At 37.0% G+C, this 17,476-nt stretch overlaps 1 protein-coding gene across 5 annotated transcripts in view; it reads right to left on the bottom strand.

Moving 5' to 3' along the window:
• Nucleotides 1-195: 195 nt before the first annotated feature.
• Nucleotides 196-17,476, bottom strand: part of Adp (WD and tetratricopeptide repeats 1) — a 32,314-nt gene continuing 15,033 nt past the window's right edge. For 4 of the 5 annotated variants that reach the window (XM_076387079.1, XM_076387081.1, XM_076387078.1 and 1 more), the window contains 4 exons: nt 16,775-16,917; nt 1,302-1,449; nt 1,032-1,224; nt 196-551 (listed from right to left, as the gene is read on the bottom strand). In XM_076387079.1, coding sequence (XP_076243194.1) covers nt 384-551; nt 1,032-1,224; nt 1,302-1,449; nt 16,775-16,917 — 652 coding nt within the window. In that variant the 3' untranslated portion in view covers nt 196-383. Of the gene's footprint in view, nt 552-1,031; nt 1,225-1,301; nt 1,450-16,774; nt 16,918-17,476 lie in introns of those variants that run through there. The other variant, XM_076387082.1, reaches the window with a different exon arrangement.

The following is a 17,476-nucleotide window of genomic DNA, read 5'->3' as shown; positions in this document are numbered from 1 at the left end:
AGAAGAAAAATGTACCACTTCATCAGTTTCCAATATTCTTAATGCTTGTTATTTATATTGTGAGTAGATGTGTAAGAAAGCATAGATCTAATTAATTAATTGTCAAGTTAGATATAAATTATACATATATCTTATAGAAAGGTTGAGCTGTTACCTTCATAATTTATCATTGATACTTTTTCGAGTATTCTTTAATATTTTATTTACGAAAAGGTCGCTAACTACAATGGATTAATAAAAAAATAGATGATCAAAATTAATGTATCGATATTCTGCAATACAACACTGAATAAGTCTTTAATTGTATGACCGCATTTTTATACAATTTTTCATATCTTTTTCACAGTCTAACTTTGTGTACAATTTAAAGGCTTTATAATTAACTAAACCTGATATTCATCACCGTCTTCATTAAGTTCGACAAGTTGAACTGGAAATCGATATCCCATATTCATGAGCATTACTTCAAATGGATCTGTATTCATACGCACTTGATTAGCATGTGCAGCATCTTCTAAATTTTGAATTTCTCTGTCATTTACACTACCATCCTAGATAAGCAAATTTTTAAATTTTAACGTTTCTTCCATGTATTAGTCTCGGAGGAGCCAAACTGATCAACTCTACCTTTTATAAAAATTTCATTTTTATCGTTAAAACATGTAAATAATAACTTTCCACAAACTGAAACATTTATCTGCATAACTATATCTACTATTATTAAATAATTAAACTATGTTGTATAGTTGATAAATAACATTTAACATATTTCTAAAATCATTTTGACAAATTTTAAGTTTTGAATTACGAATTCAATATCTTAGAAACAAAATCAACTATTTAAACATTTCATTGTAGTAAATTACTTTGGTTGTTTACATCAAGGTAAATTTTAAAATACATTATTTATTATATCATCGCTTTTTTTGCTTTCGATTTTATGTACTTGATCAGTTTGACATCCGAGTAGCTTACATTATTCATGAAATAAGAAGAATTACATTTTTCAAAGGATAATCATATATACATACCTCGGGTAAAGGACTCCATAATCTAATTACTGGGTCAATGCCACTAGTAGCTAATAAACACGTGGAAGGATGAGGTTGCAGGCAATTTACAATGCGTTCATCTCCCCTTAATACCCGTATAATATTCGTGGTACAACGATCCCAAATAAAAAAGGAGCCATCATCTGATCCTGCCACAATATATTGACCATTGCTTAAAGAAAAAGTTTAACAATCACTAATATATTACAAACAGACTATCTGTAAATAATTTGTTAAATGTATACTTACTTTCCAAAGAAGTTTGCTTCTTTTATATCAGTTGTAGTATTACAGTGACCACAGAATCTCATTTTATAATCAATTGTATTGTTTCGCCATTCTTGTTCATATCTTGATATTCCTTGATTCGCTGTTTGACTCATCTCACTATCCTTACCTGATATGTGTATTATTTTACTTTTTTGTCATAAGATTATAACTTAATTTTATTATTTTTATTACATGAATTATAGAGAGTGTTCGAAACAGGTATCAAAAATTTCCAGAAGTAATTCTACATGTACAAATACGGCAGAAATCAAGAAAGACGAAATTATATTTTGTTACTTCCAAGTCATAAGGTGTTAGTAAAATAAGACAGTAGAATAAGTCTAGTCTAGTTAAACATATTTTACATATACTTTTGGCGTTCTGCTAATAATTAATATTTCGAAAACGAAGCCTCAAACGTAATTAACAATTCTTCACTTTTGCCTTGTTTTGGCATGTATAACCATAATTTAAAATTTCTGCCACCTGTTGTTGAACATCCTATGTGTATAATAATTGTATTATAATAACTAAACTATTATATTAAATATGTATTAAAAAGGGTACAACATACAAAAATCAACTGCCAGTAGTATTTCAAATCTGTATGCAAGTAAATTGAATTATTCAATAAAAATTAATAAAATTATGTGTTAATACAACTGTAGATATTTGAAATCCTTCAATTATATAAGTATAATTAATATCTAAAAACTCTTGATTATTAAAGAATTTTATTATTTAGTATAATCTGTTATTATAAAAATTGAAAGGAAATGTCATATAATTAGTCTAGTAAAGCAATCGAAAATCGGCACATTAAAAAGATAACAAAATTCAGCTATTGTTATAAATAGGATTATTTTAAATATAAAGAATTTTTTCGACATTGTGTGATTCACATTATGACAATTTTTCTACCTACTCGTTAATAGTTTGATATTTCTTCCTTTATTTGTAAATTGTGAAAATAATACAAAAATCCACTTGTTCCACCAGAATTAAATCTCATCTATAAAATTATATTATCTTCATGATTCATGAATACAGGTTGTGGTATTTAAATAAGAACACCTAAATATTTACATTATTTTGAAAAAAAAGAAGAAAAAGAGAAAAAGAAATAAATCCTTTTGGAAAAAAAAAAAAAAAATTCCTCAAGGCAAAGTTACACTATTTAAAGGAGCACATGTAACCGTGGAAAGAATTTTTTTTTAAAGTTATTCTCTAACAGGACTTGAAAGATATTTTTTTCTGAATTTTCATTGAATTTTATAAAATAATATCCTTTACTTTGTTTTCGTATGTTTATAGAGCATGAAAAAAAATTTAACCATCACATGAACCATATTGTTACGATTATTATGTCTCAAGACAGTAGCATTTGAAGATTACTGTTGGAGTATACGAAGAAGATTGATACAAGATGAAAAGTAAGAACTGAGGTCTGAAGTTCGTCAGAGTGACAGTTTTATTACTCTACTCCTTAGACCGTTTCTGGGGCCTATTTATTATATTTTTTGTTAAGTTTTGCGTTTCATTTTTGTTGACTGATATTTGTTGAAGATATTTTTGGGGACTTATGAATATCATTTGGATGCCCTTTTGGGGGTTATTTAACCCTTCGCGGCGGAGCGCTCAGAAATGCGCTCCAAGCAGCCGGATCCACACTATCGCAGCTCATATTCGTCGTCCATGTATCCATGATCGAGGCAAAATTTATGGATAATTGTATTTGATTATGTAAAAAAATCTCTGCACAAGAAGCTGCTAGCGTATCGAAAACAAACGACTTAATGGACATTATTGGGCAGCTACTGATAACAAGCGAACGGCGCCAAAAAGCGCTGTTCGCTCGGAGAGAGCATCTATAGCTGAGCGCTAAAAGGCGCTGTTCGCCGCGAAAGGGTTAATACATTTTGGATACTTTTTAGAGGAGATTAATATCTTTTAGATGCTTTTTTTCAAGGATTAATTTTTTGGGTTTTTTTCTGGGGAATAAATATTTTTTGGATGCTTTTTGGGTGGATTAATATTTTTGGAGATTTTTTGTGGGTTAAGTTTTTGGGAAATTTTTTGTAGGAAGTAGAGTTCAAACCGAAGCCAACTACTTGGTGTTTTTACATTTTAAATGATCTTTTGGGGGAAATTTCATTTATTTTTACTATTGATATGTAGAAAATTATTATTATACTTCAAGTAAAAGACTGAATTAGGTAACGACCTGTTGCTCCTCTCCCGTCGTTGGTGAGAGCTAGTGTGCTGTGTGATCTTTCTAATGCTCCGTTTGATTGTGGGTGATATGCTGTCGTTTGTATTTTTGTTATTTTTAATAGCTTGCAAATATTTTTGAATAAATCACTAACAAAATTTGTTCCCTGATCCGTTAGTATTTTTTGTGGTATTCCATGTTGGCAAATTATTTTGGTTACTAAAGCTTTTGCTACTGTTTTTGCTTCTTGGTTTGGTAAAGGGATAGCTTTACTAAATTTTGTTAGACTGTCTTGGGATGTTAGTATATACTTGTTTCCCTGACTTGTTTCTGGCAATGGTCCTACTATGTCTAATGCTACTTTTTCAAAGGGTTTAGTTGGTGTATCTGATATTTCCATAGGTGCTCTATGTTTTTTCCCTATCTTATTCTTTTGACAAAAACTGCATTTTTTAATAAAATTTTCTATATCTTTATCCATTCCTTTCCATTTATAATTTTGTTGTATTCTTTGTTTTGTTCTTTGTCGTCCTTGATGTCCTCCCAAGGGTGCTATATGGTATTCGTATAAGATTTGTTGTTTCTCTTTTTCCGTCTCTACGACTATGGGTTTCTTTGCTTTGCTGGCGGTGTCTTCTTCCGCCTTGCCGCTGGGCGTTTTCACGCTCTTTATGTTTCTACTGAGCGCATCTGCGTTCGTGTTAGTTTTTCCTGCTTTATGTATGATTTCATAGTCGTATTCTGCTAGTTGTATTTTCCAGCGTATTAATCTTGATCCAGGATCTGTTACTTTAAATAGCCACGTTAGCGCCTTGTGGTCCGTAATCACTTTAAAGTGTGTTCCATACAAATATGGTCTAAAATGTTTTACGGCCCATACTATTGCTAATAATTCCTTTTCCGTGGTGCTGTAATTTTTTTCTGCTTTGTTTAGGACTCTACTGGCATATGCTATAGGTTTATCCTTTCCTATCTCTCCTTGCGACAATATCGCGCCTATTGCTACGTCTGACGCATCCGTTGTTACCACGAATTCTTTTGTGAAGTCCGGGTAAATTAAAACGGGTGTTGTCGTAAGTGCTTCCTTTAATTGTTCGAAAGCATATTGCTGTTCACTGGTCCAGTTATACTCTACCTTATTACTAGTTAGAACTGACAGTGGCTTAGCAATTTTTGAGTAGTGTGGTATAAACCTGCGGTAATATCCTGCTAATCCTAAAAATGATTGCAATTCTTTCAGGTTTCTAGGTACAGGATATTCCTTTACAGCAGCTATTTTTTGTGGATCGGGTTTAATTCCCTTTGATGTAATTATGTGCCCTAAAAATATGACTTCCTTGCGCAAGAATGTGCATTTTTCTGGTTGGAGTTTTACGTTATAGGTTCTTAATCTTTGAAATGTTTTCCTCAGGCGTTGGTTATGTTCTTTTAGGCTGGCACCGTGTATTACTACGTCATCGAGATACACAAAACAATCTAGCCCTAATAGACCAATGAAAACTGCATTCATCATTCGCTGGAAGGTTGCGGGTGCATTTTTTAATCCAAAAGGCATGTGCCTGAATTGAAAATGTCCTCGCGGCGTGAAAAACGCTGTCTTCTCCTTGTCTTCCCCATCCATTTCTATTTGGTGGTAACCTGATGCCAGGTCAAGCGTGGTGAACTATTGAGCTTTCCCTAACTGGTCTAGAATCTCCGTAATATTTGGTAGTGGAAACGAATCTCCTATCGTAGCTTCGTTTAGTTTCCTAAAATCTACTACTACCCTGTATCGGATGTTCCCTGATGCGTCTGCTTTTTTGGGGACTACTAGTAGTGGAGCATTCCATGGGCTTGTGCTTCGCTCTATTATACCTTCTTTTAACATTTCCTCTACTTGTTTATCTACTTCTCGTTTATGTGTTTCTGGTAATCTGTACGGCTTAATGTTGCACGGCAGGGTGTCTGCTTTTAACGGTATTTTATGTGTAACTGCTTTTGATGATGTTAATTTATCTCCGGGTAAATGAAAAATATCAAAATATTCTTTGCATATTTCTTCTATCGAGTTTCTCTCTTCTGAGTTTAAATGATCAAATTGAATCTGTGCGATGGTTCTGTTCACACGCTGTGTCAGGGGTTCTTTCACGGTCGCGCCTCGGATGCGCGTTTCGTTTTCGATGGGAACGTCGGCTTCCTGCGTCTCGGATAGCGTTACTCGTGGTAACCTTATCGTTCTCGGTTTTTCTGTTAAGTTTACTATTTTTGCTATGATTTTGCCGTTTCTAGGTTTTACCAGACATTCTGCTAAAATGATTCCTTTTTCTAATTCTTGTTTTTCTATTATTCCTTCATCTATTTCGTTTGTCATTATTGCTACAATTGTTTGCGCTCTTGGTGGTAAGGTAACTTCGTTTCCCTTTGAAATAGTTTTCCAAAGTTCCCCGTTTATTGTCACCTCACCTTTATTATAATCTAATGTTATTTTGTTTCGTTTTAAAAAGTCTACTCCTATAATTCCATCGACTCCTCTTAAAAGGTTATCTTCTATAACGTATAGTGTATGTTTAATTAGTTCATCTCTAGCATGAAATGTTGCTTCTATTTGGCCTATTGTTTTTATTTCGCTTCCCGAAAATTCTACTAATTGTATTTCAGTTTTCTCTATTTTAATATGCGGTCTTAATGCCCCTTGTGTTATAAGAGAAGCTTCTGCGCCGTTATCGATCATCATTGTTGCTGAATTTTTATGTACTTCATCTATTTTTACTTTGATCTTATCTGAGGTATATTTTGTAAGTGTTAGAGAATGTAGTTCTACTACTCTGATTCGTGGGTCACGTTTTTGTGATTCGTCTCTTTTCCTAGCGACAGGTAGGGGGTATTCGTTAGATCTTCGTTGATTCGATCGCGCTGCCCTGCCTGCGTTTGAACTAGTGCTAGCATTACCATATGTATTAATGTTAGTGCTAGTGCTAGGATTGTTTGAATTATTACTAGTCCCTATCGGTGTAATGTTTCGTCTGTTATCGTAGGGTGCTCTAGTATCTTCTGTTCGATTCTGTCCCTTCCAACATTCCTGTGTCGTGTGTCCTGCGCGTTTGCATGTGTAGCCGTACTTTCGACTAGTGTATGTGTTTGTGCGCGGCGGCGGGCGCCGGCCGACCGAACCGGGATGGTATTTATCATCTCTTTCGCACTGTATCGCTTGCAATATCGCGGCTTCTAGATTTGGTGGTCCTTTAGCTCTTACTAGAATTCGCAATTCCCTACGCAACCCTGCTTCGAAGACTACTTGCGCTACTTTATTCATGGCTTTAGCTACGCCCCTGACGACCGCTTGTCCGTCCTCTTCTTCGTCACCATTTCGGGAATTAGTTCGGTCAATAGTGTTACAATTCTATCTCCGTACGGTTGTACTGATTCCCCTATTTCCTGTTTTTGTTGTAATATGTCGAGTAAAACTGATGGTCCCGCTCGACCAGGTCTATATAGTGACGTAAGACAATCTTCGAGATCGTGAAAATTTTGAATGGCACGATGTGCTATTTCTTCTGATACACGACCGCGTAGTTTATTAGACATTATTCCTTGCAATAGGTGTTTTTCTGCCTGATGCGTTTGCGGAATTATCTGTTTTGCAAACCGTACGCTACGCAGAAATCCGTTTAATTCACGTGGGTCTGAACCGTCAAAGGTGAATATTTGTCCTAGTGCATTTGTAACGGCTTGACTAACGTTACCTCTTAGGTCAGTCATTTCGTCTTGTGCAGTGTGTGTCGGTGGGTAGTATGTCCCTGAACGTCTGTTTTCGCAGTAATTCATATCGTCATTGAATCTTACTGAACTTCTACGATTTCTTTCCACGCTCCTTCTTAAACTTTCTATTTCCTGATTTACGGAATTTGGACTAACTTGTAAGTTTTCGAATTCTAGCGTTCTTGCTGTTCTAGTCGATCTATGTCGCGGTGTTAACTGCGCTAGTTGCGCACTCATTCTAGTGAGCGTTTCCTCTAGGGTTGCTACCCTATCGCGTAATGCAGGGTTTTCATTCGACTGGTCGTTTTCCTGTGCCATATCGGCCCAAGACACGTATTCTTGTCTTTCGTTTGCTTGTGTTGCGTTATCGCTACGATTTTGGTCAGTATTAGGTTCGTTAATTGTACTATGTTCAGCTGTTTGGGGATTAGGCATGAGGCTTTCGTCTATGTCGAATGTGTAGTTGTCCCTTCTCGATTCGAGATTGGGACGAAACTCGAACGGTGTACCTGCAAGCGCGGAACGCGTGCGCTCCTTAATGTCAGTGACCGCTTCGCGCGCTACTGTATACGTATCTATCCTATCAAATGGCATTGTATGTCTTGGTCGCGGAGTTTGTACACCATTCTCTATCGTCGTTATTCCTCTCGCCAAGATTTCGCTCGATTGTAGGATCTAATGAAGCCGCTCGCCGCATGTGGATATGACTCCCGGTGCGGGGTTATGGATACAAAGAGAAGATAAAAAAAAATTTCTGGCACTTACAGTACGCAGATTAAGCTAATCATCGTCGGTGTTTGTACGCTCGGAACGTTTCGCTGCCTCTGCTCGGGCGACTTCGTCGCTGAAATCGTCGCTCGGTGTCCTCTGTCGGCAGGTGATAGGCGCGAAGAGGGCCTTCCTTCCTCGTTATCTCGTGTCGGACAGGTCGGGCCTCCTTTTTCCCGGCTGGCTGCAGTTGTCTTCTGGATCTCCGTCGAATGAGAAGTCAATTGCTCGCCTCTAGTAGATCTCCACGTTGTTGGCTGGATCCCACCGCTGCCACCAATTTTGTTGCTCCTCTCCCGTCGTTGGTGAGAGCTAGTGTGCTCCACCGCCGATAGCCGTCAGGTGGGAAGGAGATAGGATGATTGGGTCCTTGGCCAGGTTTAAGAGTTAGGACTCACCGTGTACTTGACTACCTTTTTATTCAACACTAATTAGCTCTGGTACTGTCGCGTGTGGTTAGCTGGACAGGCTATACCAAAGTGCGAAGCGTTCCTCGATCGTTTCCACGATCCGCGTTCCTTTTGGAGGCAAAACGGGGGTGGCCGAAGCCGTCACGTTTTGCCGATTCTTGCGAATTCGCTTAGCTCGGCGCGGAGGTATTAAGACTCCGCGATTTCTGCTGCTAAGCGCACGTGTCTTTACACGAGCTACAACAGACCAAATGAGCGAGAACAAAAGTAGATTTAAGTTAATTGACTCCTTGTGGAGGAAGAAGGTTGGATTTTGTGTTCTTTATAAACGTTATGATTTTGTTAAGAATTTAACATAAAGTGTATATTAAGAGAACCAAGACAGAGAAAGTTGGTACATTGTTAGATAATGTATATCGTATTCTGTAAAACAGAAATTTAATATATGTATAAAGAGAAGATATCTTGATACATTTGACAGATTTTGGTTGATTAAAGATAAGGAAAATTGCGCGAACGCTGAAAAATTACCTAGTAATCATCTCGAACGGGACTTTTCGTATAATTATAGTCGAACCCCACTTACAGGTAAGTTCGTTTAACCATATCATTTTTATACAATATAGCATATGTCCATGTGTCTTTTTTGTACTTATTATGTGTATGTATTGTGATTTCTAATAATCTATTGTAATATGTTTTCCAAGATAAATATATAAGCATTGTTATATCCGGCCTTCACCTGGTCCCCTTTTTCGCTGTCAATAAGCGCGAAATGCATCAGCATTTCATAACATTGTTATGCGAGCGATAATAACCGACACCGCCGAGCTGATTCAACAAAACAACGCGTAACCATTTTCCTTTTGGGTATTACGAAGAATGACCCAAAAGGAATATTATAAAGAGGACGCGAGTCAATCAGTCTTTCAGTCTTTCAGTCAGGATTAGTAAATCCGGGATCAGAGCGAATCTCTGACCATCGCCGCGACGCGAGAGCTATAACACTGTAACAGCGAGGGCGTATCGCGTAGTAACGGGATATTGCGTAAAGAGTCGAAGGGAACAGCTAGTAATTCCGCGAAGATCGAATCCGCCTCTTTTTTACTGCGTAGAGAAACTCCGCGAAGTACGAAGTACTTGCGACGCGAAGCAACCCTGAGCGACCAGCGACCGGCTACACTAGCGAGGTGACATCCTTGACTTTGTACTCTCAGTTGAGAAGAAGGAGTTGGTATGTAAACTGCGACTTGTTAAATACATGTATAATTGTTAAACCTAAACAAGGTCTACCAGTTTCACTTTCCTCTCTCCCCTTCCACTACATGTAAGAGAAAGTTTAATCAAGGTGTGCTTAAACACTTTAAAAGAGCAAGAACCCCAAAGGTTGATCTCCGCCGCTCATGACGACCGCCGTCTAGTTAGAACGTAACAGCGTCTTTAGCGTGTCTGACAAATATCAGTCATCAGCATGCATACATGTAGAATTCTTTTGCCTTAGGAGACAAGTATAATGTCTTTTATGAATAGATTCACCATGAAGAAGTATGGCATTAATAACTTTGTACGTCTCTGAAGCTATTTCCAATGTCGTAGTAAACACAGCTATGATGTTATATTTATTAATTTTTTAAACGATTATTAATAATACTTGATTCCTCATGAGCAACCTCCTCTCTTCCAAAATTTAACATTGTATTAATTCACTCTTTATTGTGTAACAACTTTCCCTGTGTTAGGGCATGTTGTTACAAAAGTACACGTTTTTTTTCTTTATTGTTTCTGTTATTTTTTTATTATTATTCTTATATATATTAGCTTTTATTATTAATCTTTTCGTTCAAAACTTGACGGATGTTGTCAGTTTCCTAGTGTAGCGCCCTCACCATTAATTTCAAATTTATGGCATAAACGAGTTACATTTAATAATGCGATATCTATGGTTATATATTGTAAATGCGGCTTAAGGGCCTAGGGTAGTCACGTGACTTTACGAGATTTCTTGGTCGGTATCTGCCGTTATAATTTTCTTTACAGAAATAAAATTATCCACAGACATGTGGCTGCCTAATGAATGCGAGATGGAGCCACACTGTGATTCCCCCTCCACTATACACACTACGGTAATGTTGCGGCGAGAGCCGTTTCGTTTACACGGACGAGAGCTGTGGTTTATCCCCACTACCTCATTTGATACGTGCCGCCAAGAAACCAATTCTTGGAACCATCGCGTTCGAGCTCGACGCCCGAGAACAAAAACGTCATAAAAAACAACGATAGCATTAGGGATTTAAATAGGAAAAATTGAAGTTTTTTATTCGCAAACGGATTTTCACGCAAGTAACACCAATCAATTCCTTGTGCTCTCCCGATTAAAATAATGTCAAACACGACATGATTCCGATTATTTTTAACAAAGATACATAAAACTTGGTTTGTAGAACGAAAGGTCATGCTCATCACGTTATGTAAACAGACCCGGGCGCGGCTCTCGTCCGTGAGTGGTAGTCGATTCTAAGGCACGACTAGACCCGAGCGCGGCTCTCGTCCGTGAGTGGTAGTCGATTCGACGAGCGCGGCTCTCGTCGTATCATGTTAGAATGCTACGAAAAGTTCTCCAATTCACTAACTCCCTATTATTCCCTCATATTTTTGTGTTTAATTATTTAATGACTGAAATTATTAATAAAAAGAAAGCGTAACACAAGAAGTATATAAGTTCCGTTTTAAATGTTTAGAAATTTTTATTTTTTTATTTTTAATATCTTCTTTCCGACATCGATTAAATATAATATACATAAATTCTGTTAGCCAAATCTTCATTTACTGTCATTTTTAGCTCGTAAAGAACTGATAGAAAAGTAACTTTGACGATTCTCCGTAACCGTCGCAGGGTTCCAACCTTTATTATTTAAATATCTTTATTATAAACAATAGGAATCATGTTGTATTTGATATCATTTTTATCGGGAGAGCACAAGGAATCGATTGGTGTTACTTGCGTGAAAATCTGTTTGCAAATAAGGAACTTCAATTTTTCCTATTAAATCCCTAATGCTATCCGTGTCTTTTCTGACGTCATTGATTTCGGGCATCGAGCTCGAGCATCGACGGTCGAGCAAGACCCTTTTTTTTGCTTCTCCGGTCGTGTACCAATTATCTCGGCGACCGAGAGCAAAGGAAGCCGAATCGACTACCAGTCACGGACGAGAGACGCAACCAGACCCGAGAGCGGCTCTCGTTCGTAACATTACTATATTGTTGTGAAGATGTTACGTGTATTATTTGTACATGGTTAAATTGTTTATTGTTAATTTCAAACACCTGTATGTAATTCTGATTCTCCGTAAACCTACATACAGGTATATGTATATGTGTATGCATCTACATACATATACACGTGATATACAGGGTGTCCCAAACTAAGTGCAGGAGCCGGAAAGGTGAGATTCCTGGGATGATTCTAAACAACATTTTCCTTTGCAAAAATGTCCTCCGAAGCTTTGTTAACGAGTTATTAACGAAAAACCCCGACCAATCGGAGAGAGCAAATAGCGAGCGCTCGGCCGACCAGCGACAGGGCACAAGCTACGAGGAGCGTCTGCTACTCACCGTGCTCGAAGCTTGTACAAGAAACTCAAGACCTTTACACGGTATTGCCCAATTTCTCCTGAACTATTGGATGAAAAATTATCAAACATATCAGGGACACGTTAACTATCGCGACACATATTGTGGAATTTTTCAGGTTTTTAAATTATTAGCCAAGTTGTAGAAAAAGAAGACAATGTTAGTGTTGATTTCCCATAAACTATTGGACAAAAAATTATGAAAAAAATCAGGAACACCTAAGCTATCGCGACAAATGTTGTGGAATTTTCTCAGATTTTTAAATTAATCAACAAAATTGTACAACATAAAAAACGAGAGCCAAGAAGGTTACTCACAAATTTTGTTCAAATTATTGGTGGAAAAATTATGATAAAAAATGTAGCAACATGTTAGCTATCGCGACACATATAGAATTTTTTCAGATTTTTAAAGTAATTAACAAAGTTGTAAAACATAAAAAACGAGGAAAAAGAATTTTAAAATGCCGATTTAGTAAAGTAATAATGCCATAGTAAAAAAAATAAAAAGCAATGTTTCCGTAGTTGCTACAGATTGTACGTTATTTTATGGTGTATTAAAACATTGAAAACTGTACAAGAATACTTATTTCATAATGAATGAACAAAAATTGGACGTATTTAGTTACTATAATGGGTAAAAAGTACGGAAACATTGATTTTTATATTTTTATTTATGACGGACCAGAGCAAAAAATGTTTAAATGAATTGAGATTAATAATATGACTTGTTAGAAATTTTTCTAAATTGATTCCTCGTTCAAAGTTCTGGGGTAAGTGCCGTGTCCCTTGACACAGTCCTCTTGCCAGAGAGTCAAAAGACTCTCCCCACTCCGTGGCCAGATCCTTCAGGAACAAAGTCCCAATTCTTTAGCGGCGTCAGGCCGCTTGCTATTTCCAAACTCTCTATCTCTTCACATAAACATTCAATCCCTCAACGCCCGATAGCTGGGAGACCCAACGTGGACATCAGCCATCGCCTGGCGTCGAGACTGTTTAGTCTCACGCACCCTCATTCAAGGCCACATAGCCTAAGTTCCATACATAAAACCCTCGAAGGCAAGACGGCATGGAACCGTTCACCCACAACTCGCTTTTAAAATACGTTGACGCTAACAGACTATAGTAATATCAGTAATTACTATCGGTAAAACTCACCCATTCGGAGAAGAATTCACCTGCTGCCTGAACACTTGCTCCATTGGGTCACTGTGCCGATCCCGATCATTGAGGGATGATGCCCAGGTAGCGTTGATCGCAGGTACAACAGCACAAGAAGCCACTTTGCATTTACAACACTTCGCGGTCACTAACACTGATCACTTCACTAAATGAGCACTTGACTTTTTATTGACCGTCAACCGATTATTTTGAAACGTTCTGCGGCATTCCGTAAATAAAAACAAGATGTTACACAGTTCGGCGGCGAAATTACGATCGATACTGACGATTTTTTCCGAAGTCTCTTTCCTCGTGCCCTCGCATCCCTCCAGCACGACTTCTCGGGGTGTAGCTTCATCGAAATACTCGAATTTGATTTGTTAGTTGACACCAACGAGGTTGGATCTTCCTCGGTTACTTTTTTTAGTGGAGGTGGTAGTCTCTCCTTCGAGTCGAAAAACTCACAAGCAAATTCATGGGGAAAAGCAAAGGCATATCGGATTAGCGTAGGAGACCGTAACGAGTGTCTCGCAGATGTCGCCGTTTATGATCACAGGTATTGCCTTGCCTAATTCGAAGGAGCCATCCGTACTCGAGACCGAAGGCCCCAAGGGCCGCGTCGCGCTTACTATGGAAGTCCTTTCGATGTATTCGGACGGATGAAATATAGAATTTTGGTTGAGGATAGGTTGCTTATGGAAGGGAAATCGCACAAGAGCCATCTCTACGTCTGCTTGTACGGTTTTGGGTTGCAGAAACCTAGAGGTGCCGTGCGTAGTGACGTCTTCCTCTAGGGAGGATTGGTTTTGGCCTATGTTTAGTTGACTGGAGTGCCGTGCTCCACGTCTGCTCCGTTAAGACTCTCGTTTTTGTGTTAATTACCGCCTTTTATACTTATTTTCGCACCTAGCGTCAACCAATGAGAGTGCAACGCGCTACCTTTGTACGCGAGCGGATCCTTTTTACCTGGATTGTCACATGGTCGTGTCGCATAGTCGCGCGACTTTACGCTAGTTTACTTATCACTATCTACACTCCAATACTCACTCAATAGTTAACGTGGTCCTAATTTTCTTCATAATTTTTCATCCAATAGTTTAGGAGAAATTGAGCATTGACGTAAACATTTTGAGTTTCTTGTACAACCCTCGAGCACGGTGAATAGCAGACGCTCCTCGTAGCTTGTGCCCTGTCGCTGGTCGGCCGAGCGCTCGCTATTTGCTCTCTCTGATTGGTCGGGGGAGGATACTTTTGCAAAGGAAAATGTTGTTTAGAATCACCCCAGGAAGCTCCCACTTCCGGCTCCCGCACTTAGTTTGAGACACCCTGTATACTCATTGTAGTATACAATTAAAATATGTTTATTAGATATATATTTATAAATAAAAATTTGTATTAAAAAGTTGCAGTATTTATAATATAATTTGATATGCAATAATTTAAATATTTTAAAAAAGAAAAGTGAAAATTGATTTTTCATGCTAAGTATCGATCCCGGGATTTTCCACTCAGAAAGAAACTATCATCTACGGTTCTCTCGCCGCTTTCCTTGAGAATTCTATTATTTTGAAAACATATGTCTATAAACTTGTTTTAATTGTTCATAAAAAATGCGTATTGGCATAACATATTCTATAGAATATCATCATTTGATCTTTACACTCGTCCCTCAAACTGTAATAAAAATCTCTGGGAGTTTCACCGAAAAGTCCCCTTCTAACACAAGTCAGAAAGTGAAAATGTAAGAACAATCGTGAAGGTCGCATGGTACAACCTCCCCGCGGTGTACATCGAGTAACGCTAATGTCAGCGGCACGTCAATTTTGAAAGATAATAACTCAATAATGAATTATGCAAAATACATCTATAAGCAGTGTTTTGAAAACATTTCGATATCAGCTACAAAAATATGCAATAAAAAATATAGGGTTCCATTACAAAATTTAAATGTGTCCTACACAGAGCAATCCAAGGTCATCGCAAGGACAAATTGTTATCATGAAAGTATACCTCCTTTGATACCATACAATTTTTGTTTGAAACATTTTTTCTCATTTTTAATAGTTACGGATATAAACACCTGTATACGTTTCAACCGGACATATTGTGCTTGCTGTGTCTAGTAGTATACAAGGTGTTTCTAAATTCGTGGGAAAACTCGGAGGTGTAGGTAGAAGACAAGAAAATAAATCGAAAACTTCCTATGCAATATTCTCGGAAACGCTTAGTTTGTTAGTTATACGCGATTTTATATTTCGTAAAATACCGATGTAACAGTGACCCATCCCCTTTAAGGTTAGTGTCCGGGCTTCGACGAGGCCTCGACATTTCTGGGCCTAAGTGAGCCTCTGGCGACTCGCAACGTGTGTGGAGAGATACTTCATCGAATGGAAAAGCATACTTTCTAACTGAAAATACTATTGATATTTATCTACGATTAAGGGGTTGCTTTGGCATTTTTAGAAAATCAAAAATTTTGCTCTTTCACAAGGGGATAACTTGAACCTTTTTCAATCACGTGGAAAAGATTTCATACTAAAATATTAAAAATAAAATTCGGTTTGAATGCACTGTCATTTCTCAAAATGTTTCAAAATGTATTTTTACATGTAAACTTTTAACGCCACTTCAACGCCTCCACCCTCACGTAAACATATCTTTAGACTTTTCCGAAAAGATTGCTGAATTTTTAGAAACATTTTGAGAAATGACAGTGCATTCAATCCGAATTTCACTTTTAATATTTTAGTATGAAATCTTTTCCACGTTATTTAAAAAGGTTCAAGCTATCCCTTTATGAGAGAGAAAAATTTTCGACCTCCTAAAAATGCCAAAGCAACCGCTTAATCGTAGATAAATATCAATAGTATTTTCAATTAGAAAGTATGCTTTCCCATTCGATGAAGTATCTCTCTACACGCGTTGCGAGTCGCCAGAGGCTCACTTAAGCCCAGAAATGCCCAGATCTTTAAAAGCTCGAGGCCTCGTCGAAGCCCGGACACTAACCTTAAAGGGGATGGGTCACTGTTACATCGGTATTTTACGAAATATAAAATCGCGTATAACTAACAAACTAAGCGTTTCCGAGAATATTGCATATGAAGTTTTCGGTTTATTTTCTTGTCTTCTACCTACATCTCCGAGTTTTCCCACGAATTTAGAAACACCCTGTATATGGTCTAAGAGTAGATTCTTGACATGGATTTGTTAATTAACGTTACATGTACCAAATCACGTCAATCTAACAGGCCTCTATTCTTGAACTCAAACGTTACGCTTTAGGTATCTCTCTCTTTTTAAAAACGATTACTTTAAATACATTTAAGAAATGACTGGAAGTTGATTTTTGTATGAGGCCAGTTTCAAAAGTATGGGTTTCAAGAATGTACGTGAGAACTATATTTTCTTAAAGAGAAATAGATTTGTCTTTTCTTTAAAATATAACTGTTAACAAAAGTGGATCAAAATTTATGATTAACATTTGTATTATGTAAAACAATTTTAATTTTTTAGTACAATATATAAAGAACATACCAGAATTTATTGCTTCTTTTATATCCATGTTTAATGCTTTGCACGCAGAATTAGATGCATATTCAGGAAACTTCTGTTGAAATTCTTTAATTACTTCATTTGCCTCGGTTAATCGATGTAAATCGAAAAGACAACGTGCCAGTCTACAAGACATAAGTAATATACCATATGTTTATTAACTTAGCCAACAACTTTAGTGTTTTTGACAAGTTTGCAATAAAAATGCAAAAAAGAAAAAAAGGAAACACGCGACAATAGATGGTAACATAAATAAATATTGCTCCAATCTGTATGTTTTGTTACCCTATTTAAAACATATTGTTGCCTTAAAACAGGAGCAAAATTCAAATGTTTCTCAAACTATATTGCATCAGTGTGAACAAAGGTTTTCTATAAGTTGATATTTATTGGAAACGTTTTGAGGCAAGCACCAACAAAGTAGATACGAAATTCCTTGTTGCTTCAGTACAGCTGCTATTTAATATTTTTAAAAACTGGTAAATTGGAATCACTGTATATTATATAAATTAATAAAATTATGTATAGCTGACAACAACTTTCGAAGAAAAATTCGATTTATAACAAATACTTCAATTTCATCTATTCTTATTTTATTTTAAGGGGGGTAGATCCGGATATATCAAAGCAGTGACACTATCGACAAAATTATTCAAAAACAGGAGTTTACGCCCTGACACTTTC

The sequence above is a fragment of the Calliopsis andreniformis genome, chromosome 10 (assembly GCF_051401765.1).
Source record: "Calliopsis andreniformis isolate RMS-2024a chromosome 10, iyCalAndr_principal, whole genome shotgun sequence".
Classification (NCBI taxonomy): domain Eukaryota; kingdom Metazoa; phylum Arthropoda; class Insecta; order Hymenoptera; family Andrenidae; genus Calliopsis; species Calliopsis andreniformis.
This window is presented reverse-complemented; position numbering and strand designations above follow the sequence as displayed.